At 41.9% G+C, this 18,647-nt stretch overlaps 1 protein-coding gene across 18 annotated transcripts in view; it reads left to right on the top strand.

The window, feature by feature from the left end:
- Positions 1-18,647, top strand: part of GSAP (gamma-secretase activating protein) — a 259,405-nt gene that overhangs the window by 183,618 nt on the left and 57,140 nt on the right. For 12 of the 18 annotated variants that reach the window (XR_009260539.1, XR_009260538.1, XM_058725310.1 and 9 more), the window contains 7 exons: positions 2,581-2,709; positions 3,564-3,622; positions 4,280-4,311; positions 6,622-6,683; positions 10,370-10,465; positions 13,253-13,356; positions 14,018-14,112. Coding sequence is in view for 15 of the 18 variants with exons in the window: in XM_058725310.1 (XP_058581293.1) it covers positions 2,581-2,709; positions 3,564-3,622; positions 4,280-4,311; positions 6,622-6,683; positions 10,370-10,465; positions 13,253-13,356; positions 14,018-14,112 (577 nt within the window). In the remaining 3 variants the exon portion in view is untranslated. The remainder of the gene's footprint in view (positions 1-2,580; positions 2,710-3,563; positions 3,623-4,279; positions 4,312-6,621; positions 6,684-10,369; positions 10,466-13,252; positions 13,357-14,017; positions 14,113-18,647) is intronic. The other 6 variants (XR_009260540.1, XM_058725319.1, XM_058725320.1 and 3 more) reach the window with 1 other exon arrangement.

Consider the following 18,647-nt stretch of genomic DNA (forward strand, 5'->3'; position numbering starts at 1 on the left):
TTCATTGACGTTTGAGATCTGTCCTAGATTGGCTGACCTTCTCTTTGACCCTTTCTCCTACTATTTAACAACACAATCATGAGTCTTCAGACAGCTGGTTCTTCATCAGCCTGTAAACCAGGGGTGTAGATGAGGCAAATATGCGAGGCTGGGTGGGAGACTGGGATTACCTGGGCAGGCATGCTTAAGCAGGGTTCTCTGCCCTGGCTGTGCATTGGGGTTTCCCAGGGAGCTTCTAAAACTCAGGAAGCTCAGGTCACACCCCACACCAGTTAAATGTCTAGGGGATGCAAGCCAGGTGTTTACTGAGGTTGGGAGTGACGTGCTAGAGGCAGCAATCTTTGCCACAGAGAACCAAGTGCTATTGTTTGCTTTCTCTGCTTTCTCTAATGCTCTCTGATCTAAACCCCAGATCACTCCAGTCTTTCATTCAGTCTTTGCTCACTCCCTACATGCCCCATCTGGAACATCCTCCCCTTGTCTTTTACGTACTCAAATCTATTTTCAAACTCTGGGTCTTATCTATTACTTAGGCCTCCAAATAGACCTTCCAATTACAGTGATTCCTGAGAATTTTCATAACTTAAAAAATTACATCACTTACCTTGTAAATACCATGTAGCAACATCGGCCACTAATTGTTTTCACTTATGTTATGGCATGCAGCCCGGTGACATTCTTGAAAGACCCACCGGTTTAAGTAAAATATTTCTGGGACTTCTGATTAACAGTTGTTTCTTATTTAAAGTGTTTTTTGTTTGTTTATTTTTAAAACTTAGATCCTTTTCCTTCTAACCCAGTGGTTTTGAACTATTTTAGGTTATGAATTCCTTTGAACATCTGGTGCAGGCTGTAGACCTTGTCTCCAGAAAATTGTTCCTACAAGTCACTCCATTTTACATACAATCAGTGGGTTCATAACCCTCTTGGAAACCTATCTATGGACTTGTTTTATCTGTTTATTCTCAGCTGAGAACAGGGATTTTTTAATGGGGGAGGAAGGAGAAGGAAGGTAGCTTGGGAGAGATCTTGTCTTAGGAGTTACAGTGTGTGAGTGGGGTCTTCAGACAGGACAGTGGTGTTTGGCTTGAGGGGAAGAAGCCCCATGACAGATAAAAGGGCATCCTTGTTCCTCACAAGATCAGAGGGGTGGGACTGTGGTGGCAAAGCAGGCAGAGCTAGTATCTTAACTGACCACTAGGTGTCACCACAACACCAATTAGTTTTTGGGCTTTGGCCCTAGAGTGCCTGAACCCAGGGGTAGAATAGCAAGAAAGCTGTACTGACTTCCTGTCAGGGACTGAATACTGCCAAATGTTGGCAGTATTTGCTTTCATTATTATTTTTTTAAATAGAAGGAAGACCAAAGGATGGATAAAGGTATATTAATTTTAAATAAATTGAAAGGGGAAGAAAAGGTGAGGTAGGTAGGTCAAGTTGGTGGTGTGACTTGACCAGTGTGCCGGTTTCCCCTAGAAATGCCCTTTTCTTGAACATAGTTTTTCTTGTCTCTGTGAGAAGGGATGTTGGCTGGATGGGCCTTTCAGCCTTCTAAAACAGTAAGTGAATATTATTATGTAATTTACTGATACTCCAAAATTCATTTTGAACCAATGGACTTCCAATAAGAATTTGGATAATGTGCTATTATTTAACGTAAGGGCATTTTTCTTGGTTGAGACATATTTTGTATAAATTCTCTTTTTTTTTTTCTTGCAATGCAGCCAAGTCTGTCACCACACTAGGCATTAGCTCACTTTGTTTTATGGCTACACATTGCACCTTTGGCTCCAGTCCTATCTTTTATAAACACGTATATTTTGGCAAGAAAGTGTATCATAAATCTATCTTCATTGATTTAAGAAAACAGTTTGTGTCAGTATATACTTTGACCTCAGCCACAGAAACATTTTTCCAGATATGTCTCCTTAGGCAAGGGAAACAAAAGCAAAAATAAACTATTAGAACAATATAAAAATAAAAAGCTTTTGCACAGCAAAAGAAACCAACAAAACAAAAAGGCGATCTACTGAATATGTCCAATAAGAGGTTAATATTCAAAATATATAAAGAACTTCTACAGCTCAACACCAAGAAAGCATAGGGGATCTAGTCAATAAGATTGTAATAATGTTGTTTGATGACAGATGGTGACTACATTTACCATGGTGAGCACTGATTCGTATATAGAAGTCTTGAATCATTGTGTTGCACTCCCGAAGCTAATATAGCACTGTATGTTAATTATACTTAAATTTAAAATTTAAAACTTTAAAAGCAATTTGTGTCAATATATCCTTCAACATTAAAAAAATGTATTACTATTACCTGAGCCGAAATCAAGAGTCAGATGCTTAATCGACTGAGCCACCCAGGCACCCCAAGTCTCTCCAATTTAGAATTCCTTTCAGGAGGGAAATGCCATCTTTCGTGGGAAGAATTCACTCATAAATGCTACCCTATGAGAGCTGAGGAAGTAAAGCAAGCCCAGCTTTGCAGCAAGGCTCCAGTGATCCTTACCGGGTAGTTTGGGCCACAGGCCCTGCTTCTCAAGCTCACCAATGTTTTTGTCTCCTACAGGTGCATAGTTTTAAGGGCTACTGGGAAAAACTGAACTCCAACCTGGAATATGTTAAGTACTCCAAGCCACACTTGCACTATAACAACAGCATGGTCAGGAGAGAATGGCACAGCCTGATCTCAGAAGAGGTTTGTGTGGATTCATAAGAATAAAGCAAAAAGCAAAAGCGTAGTACATTTGATGAGGTGATGCCCTTAAGTCTTGAGGCTGGCTTAAATTTGCAGGTCTCTCCAGTTGCCAGGTCCTTTTGCATTGTTGCAGGAAGACCAAAGTGCTTCTCTGCTCTCTATTCTCTTGAGGAGGAAAATCAAGTGCACAGAGGTTAAGGGACACACACAGCATATTCATAGTAGAAATGGGATTAACCTCCAGGTCTTAACACGGGTTCTTGCAGTGCTTGTATAGTTAAAATTTGATTTAAAAATCTAGGTGTTCCCAAATTAGTGGTTGCTAGGGATTAGGGATAGTTGAAACAAGAGTGGCTGGGACTGACTACAAAGCGGGCAGCACAAGGGAGATCTTTGGAAAGATGGAACAGTTGCATAACTTGATTGAGGTGGTGCACTATGGTACATGAATCTGCATATATGATGAAATGACATCGAACTATACCCTCATCTTACCGACATCGTTTCCCGATTTTGATATTGTACTATAGTTGTTTATAGAAGATGGAGACACTGAGGGAGACCGGGTGGAGAGTACATGAAATCTCTCTTTAGCATTGTATATAATTGTAGTTTTGTTGTGTATAACACAACAGTGTGTAGTTGACTTGCACCTTCCTATAAATCTAATAATTTCAGACTACATTGTTTTCTAAACTAATTTTTAAGAACCTAGGTATTTTGGTTACTTGGAAAGTATATTTCTTTTTTGCTAAAATTATACTTCTTTCCTATATTGCATTATGTCCTTAGTGTGAAAAATGTCACCCACAAAACCTCTACCTTCCACACTTCTGACATTTTCTCCCTTCTAGAAAACAGGAAGAAGAAGGTCCATGGTGTATGTGAAGAATATTCTTGATAATGCAACGAAGTAAGTAAAATTAGGGATTGGTGTTCCTATAAGATGGCTATCTTTTGCGATTCCTTTTTTGGGTAACTTTCATGGAAGTAGCTTACTTTTGTTGAGTACCCTCAGATGATGCTGTCAACTTAATTGAATGCAGCCACCTGGGCCCTATTCTTGAGTTCAGTGCTGGAGTTTCTAGTGGGAAAATTGTATGTGTTAAACCTTGTAGACTTTCATCGAGAGGACGGATGAATTATAAGTGATAAAGCTCTTACTAACTGAGCACTTTAAGGTGGGTAGAGACAGTAGGTTCATTTAAAAAGTGTCAGTGGACTGACGAACTGGCTCTTATTTTGAAAGCACATTTTCTGGATAGATGAGTCATCTCAGAGTGCTACAAGTGTAGGCCCCATTCCAGCCCTGTTCTATTTTCTGTTCCCATTATTTCTAATAACTGAGAGCTGCGATTGTTCTGAATTATTGTCATTGTTTGCACTAAAGGGTTTTGAGATCTTATAATTGCCTAATGTGGCTTTTGCCAAGTTGATTAAAGTGTTTGAGGTTTTCAGCGACCTGAGAACAGTTTCTGCAGTGGTTTTTATGGAGGATGTCTTTGTATGGTATTGTGGCTTTTTTTTTTTAATCTTTATATGTGAATAACATTGGCTAATTTCTTTGTAGGGTGATTTCTAACCTAGAAGCAAGGAATTTGGGTAAGAAAAGACCTATAATAAAGCCTTCTGGATGTCAGTGTTTGGTTTGTAACACTGTCTTTCCTACCACTGTGAGTTGGCAAGAAAATCACACCCAATAGTGTAATGAAGGCAGTACCCTTGAATATCTTCCTGTTAGAGGGACCACCCAGCTCTTTCCCTGTCTGTCTTGCCACCAGGACCTGCAGGGGCAGCTGCTGACTGTACTTTAGCTGGGCCAGTCCTTCAGTGTTAGCCTTGTGGTTTTCATTATTTTTCTTCATGGACTTGATCTAATTACCATGCCCTGTGGCTGTACCCACAGGATGCACTTGAGCAGTTCCCCTGGCCTAGAGCTGATTTCCTTCCAGCAGGCTGATCATGCGAGAGTCTGTGACTTGGTTAACACTTGGGCACTCACTAGGCTAGGCCATAGGGGTACAAAGATGAGGAGTCTCTGGGTGAGCTGTGTGGTTATGGGGGAAGAGCACAGGCTTGGACCTGGACAGAACTTGGCTTGACTTCCGGTTTGTCCACAGCGCTCTCAGTGTGCTCCTGGGCAAGCCGTCTATTCATTTTGTGCGCTGTCCTTTTCAGGGCAAGGTGAGGAGAAAATGAGAGTGAATGGGCTGGTGTTTATAGTGCCTCATACAGCACAGCACTTGGTACAGGGGATACCTGAGGTGGCTGCTTTGTCATGAATGTGTGAGGAAGAGGTGCTAACACATGGTTTCTAAACCAGGTGACAGGTGTTATAGAACCATAATGGGGGAGGGAGTGGGTCAGGAGTGGGGGTGATTGGAGAAGAGAGCGAGGTTAGAAAAGCCTTCCCAGAGGGAGCAATGTCTGAGGTAAGTCTTGATGAACAGGGTGTTTGTCCAGGTGAAACCGGGGGAAGAGAATGTTAAGCATACCCGGGTACAAGTTTTCTGTAGTTTTGCCCCTGGAACTCTTTCATGCCTCATAGAGGCCAGCCTCCATTTGAAAAGCTGTTATTTTTACATCCCACTGTTGTTTTATAGGCTCGGGTGTTTAGGTACATATTGGGTGGCCCTAACAGAAATTATTTTATATAGTGTGTTGGGGTACATCCTGCAGCTGTGTGCACAGCCCATGTGAACCATGATAGTGAACTTGTCATCCAGCCCAGGCCAACAGAGCCTGTGCTCACTGAACAGCCCCAAGGGAACCATCCTCAGCCTGTGTTACCAGGCCATCCGTGCCTGAAGCCAGGGGGTTCTGCCACTAGCCAGAGTCCTGCCCAGCGGCCAGGGTGTGAATGTGTCTGATTCATGCTCACCCTCCACGTACTGCTGGGAATGTTGCAATCTGGGAAGTGTTGCTGGTTGTCCAGGATTTTGTCGTGTCCGTCACTCCTGCCCCTGTACTTTTGGCCAGTTTGCATCCTGTGACCAGTATCCTTTTTGAGAGCACATTAGGGACTTGTCCCTTCCTCTCACGTGCTTAGTTTGTACTAGTTTCCTAGGAAGAACGTCATTGCTAACAGAAACAGAACAATCTGTGTGAAATTCAGGACTGCTGGAGTCAAGTTTGGAATGACTTCATCTAAATCAGGAAGGTTGTGTAGGATCCAGTAGAATTTATCCAAAGGGGTCAAGAGGCCTCTGTGCCATCCCACATAGGGTCACCAGCCTGCTGAGCGGGGAAGTTCTGCTCTCTTGACAGGTGCTGTGGCTCAGGTGCTGCAGGAGAGGAGGAGCAGGGCACCCAGGTGCTGTTAGAGGAGTGTGAGGGCACATCTAGTGAGACTGTGCTTGCCTGCCCCTTCCCTGTCACTTTCCCATCTTGATCTAGTTACCTTTTAGTTGGATAACTTGTTTCAGTTAGTATTATTTGATGCAGGAATTAACAGGTCCCCTCAGTTCTGTGACTCTCAAGGTCACTAAACTACAGGGGGTCACAAAGAAGGGAGTCATGCGATCCTTTCACCAAGTCCCTGTCCCTGAGTTGTGCCCTCCTTGGCAGTAAGAGAGGACGCAAGTCTCCCTGACACCAGTGAAGCAGAGGTTCTTTGTGGTGAGTTTTCATGTTGAAGAGGAATCAAAGCCAGATCCTATTGGTGTTGGGAAATGTGTTCCTCATTTTCTTTCTTTCCTCGTCTCTACCTCTGTTAGAATAGAGCTGCGTATCACCTGAGTGATAAGTTCAGCTTGTAGGAATAGGTCACACATGTAATGAAAAATTTCATCCTATCAACAAAGTGTTCAGTTTTCCCAATAAGTCAGAGAAGGGAAACCCAGGCTGATTTCTCTTCTTCTAGCCCATTTTCTGAAAACCACTCTGCTTGACTCGTGCTCTGTTTAATTTCAGAGCCAAGATTAACACCCCTCTTCCAGGAGGAGGACAACCACCAGAGACTGCTTATGGGTCTGGTAAGCGGTCTGTGGGCCATTTGGGTGCTGGGAAATGATAGGCTTCAAGAAAAGGGGAAAGGGCTAGATTGTACTTCTCATGCTAACCTTATCTTTCATTCATTCTTTTCATTCATTCATTCATTCTTTTTTTTTTTTAATTTTTTTTTTCAACGTTTTTTATTTATTTTTGGGACAGAGAGAGACAGAGCATGAACGGGGGAGGGGCAGAGAGAGAGGGAGACACAGAATCGGAAACAGGCTCCAGGCTCTGAGCCATCAGCCCAGAGCCTGACGCGGGGCTCGAACTCACGGACCGCGAGATCGTGACCTGGCTGAAGTCGGACGCTTAACCGACTGCGCCACCCAGGCGCCCCATTCATTCATTCTTTTAACATTTGGTGTTATCAGCCCTGTAGGCCCTGTGTGGTCAGTGGTTAAGCAACACAGATAAGATTTCTGCACTTTTAGAATTTTTTTTAAGGTTTAATTATTTATTTTGAGAGAGAGAGAGAGAGAGCGCACGTGCAAGTGGCGGGGGGTGCAGAGAGAGAGAGAGAGAGAATTCCAAGCAGGATCCACACTGTCAGCACAGAGCCTAACGCTGGGCTCATGAACCATGAGGTCCTGAAGCTGAAATCTGGAGTCAGACGTTTAACCAACTGAGCCACCTAGGCACCCCTGCACTTTTAGAATTTATAGTTTAGTGGGAGAGACATACATAAATCAGTCACCCCCAAAATATATAATTATGGAACATCATAAGGAAATGTACTCCACTGAGTTTTTGAAACAAGGGAAGAACAATGTCTCTGTGGCATTTGTATTTGGGGTTTAAAACACAACAGAATAAAGCATTCTTTCTCAAGAAGTCCTACTGTAGGAAGACCAAAGAGAGTTATATAAATTACTGTAAGAGCGGAATTGGTAAATAAACCCAAAATATGTTTAAAAAAATGATTAAAGAGACATCTGAAAAGTTTAATAAAATATTTTTAATACTGTACAGGCTTAGGAATGGGGTAATCCATTACGTTAAATTACGGAAAATTTTAAAATATGAGAAAAACACATTTGAAAATTCCAGTTAAATTTTCCTTAATAAAGAGAAATACCAAACTTGAGCCAAGAAGAAACAGAAGTCCTTGAAAGCACAATAACCATAAATAATTTGGAAAAATTGTCAAAAATTATCTCCAAAAAAGTCACCAAATTATTTAATGAGTCAGTTCTTTCAAACTGGCTTAAGGATCTAGATCTTAAGGATCTAGATCATCCCCATGCTATGTAAATTATTTTGGGGGGAAAAAAAATGGGAAGCTTCTCAGTCAGTTTAGAAAGCTAGCATAACCTTAAAACCAAAATCTAACAATGACCACTTTTACTTACAAACATAGATACCACAAGCTTAATTAAAATATTTTCCAGTTGTCCATTTGAAGAATATGGCATGGTCAGGTGGGCTTTTTTCTAGGAAGGCCTAATATTAGCAAATACATTAATGTAATTCATCATATCACTAGGTCAAAGAGGGAAAAAAAAGATCATCTTTATAGGTGCTTAAAATTGATAAAAGTAAAATCCCACTCCTGTAATACATCAATTAGGCAAAAAAATATTCTAATACTAATGGTTAACACCCTTCTTAATGGAATGTTGGAGGCATTCCTGTTAAAATCAGAAGGAAGTTAAGGATCCTTGCTATTTTCACTAAAATTTTATATTGTTCTAGAAATTCTATACAGTGCAATAAGAAACAAAAGTAAAAGAAGATGCTATGATTGTCCAGTGCAACAAACAAATAAAATAATCAACTGGGGAAATGGGGAATAATAAGGAAAAAGTTAATAAGCTGGTGATTCTAAATTTATTTTCTTTTTTATTAGGATTAACCAGTTAGAAAAGTAAATGAAAAACATTATTCCATTTCCAAATCCTTAGCTTCTAGGTTTAATAAAATTACAACTAACAAGCCAATGAAATTTCTCTGACAGTTGACCAAGTGACTCACTTGACAAAGAGGACTGGAACTAGCATTGCCAGATAGCTAAGTATGTTGTTGAGCTACGATAATTGAAACAATGTGGTGCTTGTACAAAATAGACCATCAGGAGACTCTAGTTTTAATCTGAATGTTCAGTGTATGATAAATGAGGCATTTAAAAATCACCATGGAAAGAAAGAATTTTCAATCAATGACTGGCTATTTGGAAAAGACCATTGAAGTCCCCCTATTCCAAATACCACTACTTTATAGCATAAACCAACAAAAATATTAGATAGATTAAAGAGTCTAATATAAAAAATTTATGTATGTGTGTATCAAATTGTCAAAAATTTAAAAATTACGAAGTCCAACATATGGGAAATTGGGCAGTCCCATGTGATGTGGCTAAAAATTAGTATAACCACAGTGTCTCTGTGTCTTTCGGCAGTGTCTCTACAAACCTTAAGTACGTGACCCAACAAATTCCATTTCTAGGAATTTAGCCTGAGAAAATAATTGGGGATATGGCAAACAAATATTGTATAAGGATTTTTTTCAGTACTATTAACACTTGCATAAGAAGCATCTCATAATGTATAAGAAGGGAATAAATAATTCTAGTACTTTCCTAAAATTGAATACTGTGCAGCCATCACAACCTATGTGGTTAAGAATATTTAGTGGCATAAACTATTATATGAAAAAAAAAACAAATTAGGAAACATTAGAATGAATATGCACACTAGAGAAAAGGAAAATAAAAAATTCAAAATGTTAACATAGATGATAGGATTATGGGTGACTTAAATTTTCATCTTTATGGCTATTATAGAAAAATTGAAAAGCACAAAAAAGCATGCAGTAGTCATAAATCAAAAAATTTTAAGCCTAATTGATGAACACATGGCCCAGAATGCCACAGGCTAAGTTTTGCTTAGGATGTTATACATGCAAATCTGCTAAAATAGAAGATATGTGCACATATAATGTCAATTGTATGATTCTCATGGTGTTTATTCATGCAAAAATCTCTCTAGCCAGGAGGGCATCTAGCTGAGTAGGGCATCTAGGCAAAAGGGAGGGGAAAAGAAAGGAAGGAGACAGAAAAACAAAAGGTGGGGAGGGCTGGGATGCCACACTGATTGGTGAGCTCCAAGAACAGAGTAGGTATATGAGCCTGTTTGGAGGCAGTAGAATCAATAAGTTCATTACTTTTCCATGTAGGGGCTTTATTCAGTGTCTGTAACCACTGCGCAGAGGGAGGTACCTGATGCATTTCCTTTTTACTCCTGCCTGTGTCCTTCCAAAGGTCCCACACCATGCCTCCCCCCTTCCAACTCCCAGTTGTTCTATGATTAGAGTAGTTCCTTTTAGTTCTCCAGGGCTGGGAGCACTAGACTTCAACCATCTGGTACATCTCAAAGACTTCTAAGTTAATGGTTTTGCCCAGCTTCTCTGGAGAATTCTAATTAAGGCTGGGAATCTGGTTCTTGGCTGCTCACTGAGGGAATCATCAGTAGTTCCTCTTGAGGAGAACATTGGTGCCCTTGACTTATGCCTATTGAAGTAACACTATAGGTTTGTACATTTCTGCTGGTGGGACCTTCAGACCCAGTATTTTTCATATTGGTAAAGAGTGTTAATAAATGGATCTAGTTTAAACCAGTAGCAGGTGTGAGTGGGCAGGTTGTGACTTATCTAATCTGTATCCTGTTTTCAGATGGTGTCTGAGCTAAAAGACCATCTTCTGAGACACCTACAGGGTGTAGAAAAGAAGAAAATTGAACAGATGGTTCTGGACTATGTTTCAAAACTGGTTAGTTTTGCTTTTTTGTTCTCTATCATGTTCCTTCCACCCTGGTCTCCCAGTATGTAGCTCCCAGTATATGGTTCAGTTTTTCAGATTAGGTTTTTTACAGATTTCCTGTCCTCAAACCAGTATATTTGGTGCTGGAGATTGAATAAAGGGAACAAAGAACCAAAAAAGCAATGCTATGAAAGTAGTTTATTGCAGTTCCTTCAAATGGTGATTTTTATGTTCATGGAAGGATAGAACAGTAATGAACTTGGCATGGTTGCCAAATGTTCATATGTCATATGTCATCTTGGCATCTTCTAGCTCCTTATTAAACCATAGGTAATGATTTCTGTACATGGAGGTTTATGAAGACATGAGAGAACTTGAACTTAAATTCTTAATGAGTGCCTAACAGCTCAATTAGGCCAGATTCTAGCTCAGTTGTGTAAATACTCCCACATTAGAATCTGCTGGTGGGATTGGTAGCTTATCTACTCAGTAGCCAGTAGTCACTCACTGAAGTTGTGTGATCCAAATTAATAACACCAGTCCATGTGTAAATAGAAGTGGTGTGACCAGTTTGAATTTTGAGGCAGTCTTGAGTCTCTCAGAAAGTGTATGGAGTTCAGGCGTGACCCTACTAAGAACCTAGAAAGAGTGTGGTAGACCAGTTTCTTGAAGTATTTAAATTCACATAAAGAGAAAGAACACTCCATTTCTCCAAGTTTGGGTAAGAACAGTATGCAAATGACCAGTGTGTATTAGATATAGCCCTGATTGAATTTCTTGTTTAATTTTATTACCTTTTATAGTTTTCTGCCTTTATTACAATCACCAGTGTCTTTTTTTTTTTAATTTTTTTTAATGTTTTATTTATTTTTGAGACAGAGAGAGACAGAGCATGAACAGGGGAGGGGCAGAGAGAGAGAGGGAGACACAGAATCCGAAACAGGCTCCAGGCTCTGAGCTGTCAACACAGAGCCTGATGCGGGGCTTGAACTCACAGACCACGAGATCATGACCTGAGCAGAAGTCGGATGCTCTACCGACTGAGCCACCCAGGCGCCCCTCACCAGTGTCTTTTTAAATAGTATCTTTGAATTTCACAGGTTTTAATACATTAGGTGAGGTTGGAATCCTCATATATTGATATTTACAAGCAGGGCATTGAAACTTTCTTCTTCGTCTTTTTTTCCCCCCAAATTTGTTTGTTTATTTTGAAAGAGAGCACAAGCAGTGTGTGTGTGGCGGGGGGAGGGGGGGGGATGGTGGGTGGAGAGAGAGAGAGAGAGAGAGAGAGAGAGAGAGAGAGAGAATCTCAAGCAGGCGCCACACAGTCAGCACAAAGCCCAATGCAGGGCTCAAACTCATGAACCGTGAGGTCATGACCTGAGCTGAAATCAAGAATCAGACGCTTAACCAACGGAGTAGCTCTGGTTCTCCGGCATTGAAACTTTCTTAAATAATAATAATTCTTTGTAGTAAAACTATACCCAGGAACTCAATTTATGAACGTGTTCTTGATCTTCCCATGCTGACATTAACTTGCTTTCTTTGTCCTTTAATAACACAATTATATAACATGTCCATTTGTCATCATTCCTTCTGTTGACTTTAAATTTCACCTTCCAGTGTGTTAAAGGATTTTTGTTCAGGTGTCATGCTTCCTTGCAGTTAATCACATACAACTTTTTAAAAAAATTTTTTTTTACATTTATTTATTTTTGAGAGACAGGGTGAGACAAAGTGAGAGTGGAGGAGGGACAGAGAAGAGGGAGACACAGGATCGGAAAGGCTCCAGGCTCTGAGCCGTCAGCATAGAGCCCGACATGGGGCTCGAACCCACAGATTGTGAGATCGTGACCTGAGCTGCAGTCGGACGCTCAACCGACTGAGCCACCCAGGCGCCCCCACATAAAACTTTTAACAGCAGTTTGTGTTAACAACCACCAGAACTAATAGGACCAGAAGTGGTAGAGCTGTAGCCTCAGAAAACTCAATACCCGTGACTTTCTGACTTGGCTGCCACTGATGGAGGCCAAATCCACCTGCTCCTGCCCAGCAGCAAACAGCCTTGTCTCCCAATCCTCTCAGGAGGGTGGCTGAACAGGCTTTCTAAAACAAATGGAGGGAGTTGCTGCAGAACCAGACTATATTGCTTATGAGTTATCTTACCTGATTTCAGCCAAAGAGAAACTGAGAATCTCTGTCACTGAGAATAAACTCTTATGCCTGTGCCTATATGGAGATCCTTTCTGATTTGCCCCCTGTGCCCCCCGTCCTTAAGCCTACACGTGTAGTGCATGGATTCATGGCTGGCAACAGCCCCATGGAGACTGCTCTGTTGCTGACAAACTAGTCAAATGTATGACCTGGACTTGAAAGCAGTCTTACTCCACAGTCGACACTCAGGACCTCCATTCTCTTCTGTGTCTCCTTTCTTCTCACTGTCAGCCGCTGACCTTTGTCATGTACCAGGCCTAGAACAAATCCAGTTGGACTTGACCTTCGCTGGTGGCAGAGGGCCTATGATTGAGGGCCTGTTAACCAGGCTGGGGAAGCTCAGTTGGGGCACTGCCTGCATAGACAGAAGGGTCTCTGTTAGACTCGGGTGTGCATTTTCAGTCTTTCCATTTTGGATTCCAGTGCCTCAGAACGGACTGCAGAAAGGCTGGTTCTGTGTCTGGGCACAGGCCACATGCCAGCTGCCCTGAACGTGCCCATCAGGCCTGCAGAGGGCTAGCTATAGGGACCCCTGAGGGAGAGGGTATGGGCAAAGGCTAACAGGCTGTCTTTATCCTCCAGCTGGATCTCGTCTGCCAGATAATGGAAACCAGTTGGAGAAAACACAGTCTTCACCCCTGTGTTCCCCACTTGTACGCAAGTATCTCTTGCTCTCTCTTATCAAGGTGTGCAAAGAGTTAAAACAACCCTAATTGCTGCCTGTTTGGGCAAAGCTTTTTTGGAAGTTAACAGTTGACAGCAGTTGTCACCAGCCCTGACACTGTCTATCTTAATTCTATACTCAGTATTTAGGGAATCGCCCTGTTACTTCACCCATCCTCTTTCCCTGACACGTGGTTGATGAGGAGGGAGGGACGTGTGAGCTCAGGACTGCTAGGAAGGAGAATTTCAATTAATACCATTTATCATTTATGTGCCTTCTGTCTGGTTAAATTCTAGGCTTTAGACTGATGGTCGCCATCATACTCATGAGGCTTTCAGCAGGGCCTAGCCTTTCACCATTAGCATGAATTCCATCTCTGTTAGGTACTCAGAGCCACTGCTTAGAAAAACAGATTTTTTTTAAATGTATGTTTGTTTATTTTGAGAGAGCGAGAGTGCACATGAGTGGAGCAAGGGCAGAGAGAGAGGGAAGGGTAGAATCCCAAGCAGGCTCCACACTGTCAGCACAGAACCCCATGGGGCTCGATCTCACGAACCATGAGATCATGACCTGAGCCAAAATCAAGCGTCAGAGGCTTAACTGACTGAGTCACGCAGGTGCCCCTACAAACAGGGTTTTAGAGATTAACCCTTGGCTGACTGTGGCTGTGTTGTTTTACCCAGCAGTGGGAGGGCCAGTGCAGCTGAATTTAAAGTCTTTCACATCATGACCAGGATTCTGGAAGCTACCAAGAGTTTGTTTTTACCGCTGCCTCCCGGTAAGTCTTGGCTCTTTTGTCTTTTGTTGTAAGAAATTTGTTTTTTCTTCTTCATGTGGTCCCAGTCTTGGCACATTATGAGTTTAAGGATGTGATCTCCTGTGTCTGAGAAATTGGGTATCTGGCATCACCGTGAGAGATGGGCCTGACATTGGTTCTCTGCAGACCAGATCTCTCCAATTATTAAACTATGCTATGCCTTGTCACCAACTTTAGGGAGCCTAGGCTGGTCCCCATGCAGCTTGCTAAGATACTTTGAACCAGTGAAGATGATTCATGGAGATCTTTCTCTGATGTCTCCAGGCTTAGTTTATCTGATTGAGAAAGTTAACACTCAGAAGGAAGTGGGTCTGGCTGGGTGTCAGAACTTGAGCTGATTCTTATGTGCTTGGAAGCTAAAAATTGCCCTTAGGACTTTGAAACAGGAGCAAGTCAGGCCTCAAAACAACCTTGGCATGTGCATATGCAGTCATTCATTTAATTGGTCATTTGTTCATTCAGTAAACAATTTGTTGATTTTTTAAATTCCATTCCATGTACTGTGCTAGAAATTAGAGCAGTTACAAAAATTAACAGAAGTCCAGTTGGGAACAGGTGTATATAAATCAGTATCCTTTATACAAAACAAATAAGCTCCCATCGGCTTTGTGTTCATTACATCTAAGTTCTGACAAGTGTTAAGCTTTATGATAACTATCACTACATAATGTTTATCAGCCAGTTTTGTTTATTTATACACATACATCTATCCAATAATATACCAGTAATTCATTCTTTTATTTATTCATTTTAAACCAGGATCGGGGAGCCTAGGTGGCTCAGTAGGTTAAGTGTCTGACTTTGGCTCAGGTCATGATCTCACAGTCCAGGGGTTTGAGCCCTGAGTCAGGTTCTGTGCTGACGGCTCAGAGCCTGGAGGCTGCTTCAGATTCTGTGTCTCCCTCTCTGACTCTGCTCCTCCCCCGCTCACATTCTGTCTCTCTTTCAAAAAAAATAAACATTAAAAAAAATTTAAACCAGTATGAGTATGGTGCCCATTTTATGCCTGTTACTGTTCTAAGTACTTTATATAAATAAGCACATTTAATCTTCATAACAGTCCTAAATAGTAGGAACTTAAATTGAACCACATTAAATTGTCAATATCCAACCAGTTTTTGACCAACAAAAATGGCACTTTCATAGGGTTCCACTTATGATTCTTCCCCTTTTATGATGATGAAATTGAAGCACAGAAAGGCTAAGCAACTTGCCTAAAAGTCACACAGCTATTAAGCAACAGAGCCAGTATTCAAAGCCAGGCAGTCTGGCTCCAGAATCTGTGCTTTTAGCTACTATTCTGTGCTGTCTCTTGAATTTTATATTCCATTTGAATTAGTTAATGCTGAAACATTGACTATTTATGGGCCCAGGAATCCCCACAGCAGTCTTGGCTTGTCAGCATTTGTGATACATCCTTCATGCTTTGGAATCCTTCATGCTTTCTTTATCCATACACCTTATCTTATAAGAGCTGCTTGTAGTGGAGGTACAAAAAGAGTTTCTTTTGATTTTGTAGGGATCTGAAAGTGACCATTCATGAACATTATAGATGGCTTTAAATGATCCTGATGGAATCTGAATTGCAAGATGCCCTCTAGAAAGACTGAAGGGATTTCATGAAAACTATATTATAGCTCTCTGCCTTAAGCTCTTAATTATTTGTCATGAACACAAAAGACTTGTTAGAGGAATGATTGACACTTTCAGATTTGTTCACTGTGGATGTTCAAGCCTCTTTTGTAAATAAATGAACGTGACTCATGGGGAAAACATTATACTTGGGAGATCAGAAGACTTTACCTTCTGTGGAACATCACATTCTTCCACAGGCATGTGTAAGGAGGGGAAACATGGTGGAAAAGTGTTATCCATAGTGGCTGAGAATAATTAGGAGTACACTTAATGGTTTGTGTCCATGGGTCAAGTAAGAGCAGTATCACTCTCTCCTCTTCTTTTAAATCTTTGTTTCCCTCATTTGACGTGGAAATAGAGGTGAAGTGAGGTTGGATCACGTGGGTGTGCATGTGTGTGTAAACACCGGTGTTTTCCCATGTCCTTGTGTTTGTGTGCTTGCTTTCCAAGCCTCCTGGATTAGTGAGAACTGTTTGAGTTCCAAGGGTCAGAAACTTGTAATCCATTTGGTTAAAGAGGAAAAGGCAACAAGGACCCCGAAAAGGAAGTCATGGTTTAACCATAGCTGGAGCATTTGCAGTTTGAAGGGAGCCTGGGTTCCCCTCACTGGCTACCTGAGGCCAGGAGCCTCGGAGGATGTGGACGGGGGCTGCAAAAGCTCTGCCTTGGAACTGATGCCTACTTGGAGCCAGTTGGCTGTGTTACTTGGAGCTGATGTGTGGAGGCAGCCAAGAAAGGACTGTTGGATGTGGGGCTGTGCCCTAGGGATAGAGAATGAAGCGTCATCAGGGGTTTCCAGGACACAGACACAGGGCTGGAGAAGGGATTTTGAATCCAGGAAACCTATAGGACGCTTATGTAAACTTTTCTTCAGAACTAATTTCACAACGGTTTTTGATCTTAGGAAGAATGTCCAATTCCATGTGAAAAATCTCATGTTGTTGATTAGTTAGTAAAAGTCACTTTTTTTTTTTTTGGATTCAGAGAAGCCAGTGGACTCCTCCAGCTGTCAGCCCATTAACATCTGTTTGTGGGCAGAGTCCGCACTTTATCTGACCCTTGATGTGGCCAGAACTTCGGACTCAGTCCCTCATTGCTCATGATTCATGTGCTCAGAGACAGAAAACTCCATGACGGCTCTGAATTCAAGTTCCTGCTCTTTGGGCATCATTTCCTTGTCATGTAAATTCCTAAGATTAGGCTGTGATCCTTTGTTATTCCCTAGCCACACCCCCTCAGTTTCCAATTCTCTACCTGTTGCCACGTGTCTCCCCCAATCCCTCCCTTCCTCTTTCAGGGTCAATGCCCTCATCACCTCTGGTGCAGGTTCATGAAGTAGCCTCCTGTAAGTCTCCATACCTCTTGTAGCAAAGTGTTAGTACTCCAGTCCATTCTTTGCCTGTTGCCATTTTAATATTCCAAGAGTAAAACTGAAATCCTTTTTCCATCTTGCTCAGAAACTTTCAGTATCCCTCTCCAGAGTCTAATAAATAAGATATTCCTTGCCGTCATTCAGCATTCAGTCCCTGCCAATACTCAGGGCACCCTGCACTTTTCCTTCATGGAACTGGTCACATTTTTTTTTTTTCAACGTTTTTTATTTATTTTTGGGACAGAGAGAGACAGAGCATGAATGGGGGAGGGGCAGAGAGAGAGGGAGACACAGAATCAGAAACAGGCTCCAGGCTCCGAGCCATCAGCCCAGAGCCTGACGCGGGGCTCGAACTCACGGACCGTGAGATCGTGACCTGGCTGAAGTCGGACGCTTAACCGACTGCGCCACCCAGGCGCCCCGGAACTGGTCACATTTTTAAGAATGTATGTTTTGTGACTATCTGATTGTCTTCCCATCAGACCGGAAGGTGGATAGGAGCAGCAGTGACGTCTGTTTTGCTCATTATCGTGCACCCAGCTCCTTGCCTGGTGTCTGGAAGGCATCTGATTTGTTAAATAAACTAACCATTCCAGCCTTACCTCCTACCATTCCTCTCATACACCTGATTCCAACTCAGCTGGGTCATTTAATGCTTTCTGAACATGCCCTGTACTTTCTCACTTTTGGGCCTCTGTTCCTGTTGTCCCGTTAACCCAGCTGCCAGCTATTGGTGCGGGGTAATGTTATAGGCTAAAATTCCATAGCCCGCCTTCAAATTTAGCTCTGCCACTTACTAATCATATGATTCTAGGCAACCTTCTTAGTGCCTATGGATCTTGGTTTCCCCATTTATAAAATGGGAATCAGGTAGTTCCCACCTAATAGTGTTGTATGAGGATCAAGTTGGCCGGTGCCTAGACTGAAGGCCTCAATACGTGTTTGTTATTTGTCACTGTTGTTCTACCACGTGCTCTGCGCTTCATAGACTTTGCTCTAGTTCTCAAAGCCACACTGTGGGAACCGTACTGGTGGCTCCATTTTAGGGATGAAGAAACAGGCTCATAGGGGCTTAGTTACCTATGGTGAGTAAGCAACATGGCAGGATTCTAGCTTTGGTCTGCTCATGACAAGCCTGTTTTTTTTTGTTTTTTTTTTTTAACTGTCTCCACTCTGTATGTTCTCTGGCCTCATTTCCACACACAGGAATCACATTTACCCTTCAAAGGTCCCCTTCTATGCTGTCTTTTCCAAGAGCATCTGCTGATTATCTGCTGGAGTGCTATCTTCTTCTCCCATGGATGTTGTTTTTATTTATTATTATTATTATTATTATTATTAAAGTTTATTTATTTATTTTGAGAGAGGCAGAGACAGGAAAGAGAGAGGATCCCGAAAAGGCTCCAGTGCTGTCAGCGCAGAGCCCCATGCGGGGCTCGAACTCACAAACCGTGAGATCATGACCTGAGCTGAAACCAAGAGTCAGACA

The sequence above is a fragment of the Neofelis nebulosa genome, chromosome 4 (assembly GCF_028018385.1).
Source record: "Neofelis nebulosa isolate mNeoNeb1 chromosome 4, mNeoNeb1.pri, whole genome shotgun sequence".
Lineage (NCBI taxonomy): Eukaryota > Metazoa > Chordata > Mammalia > Carnivora > Felidae > Neofelis > Neofelis nebulosa.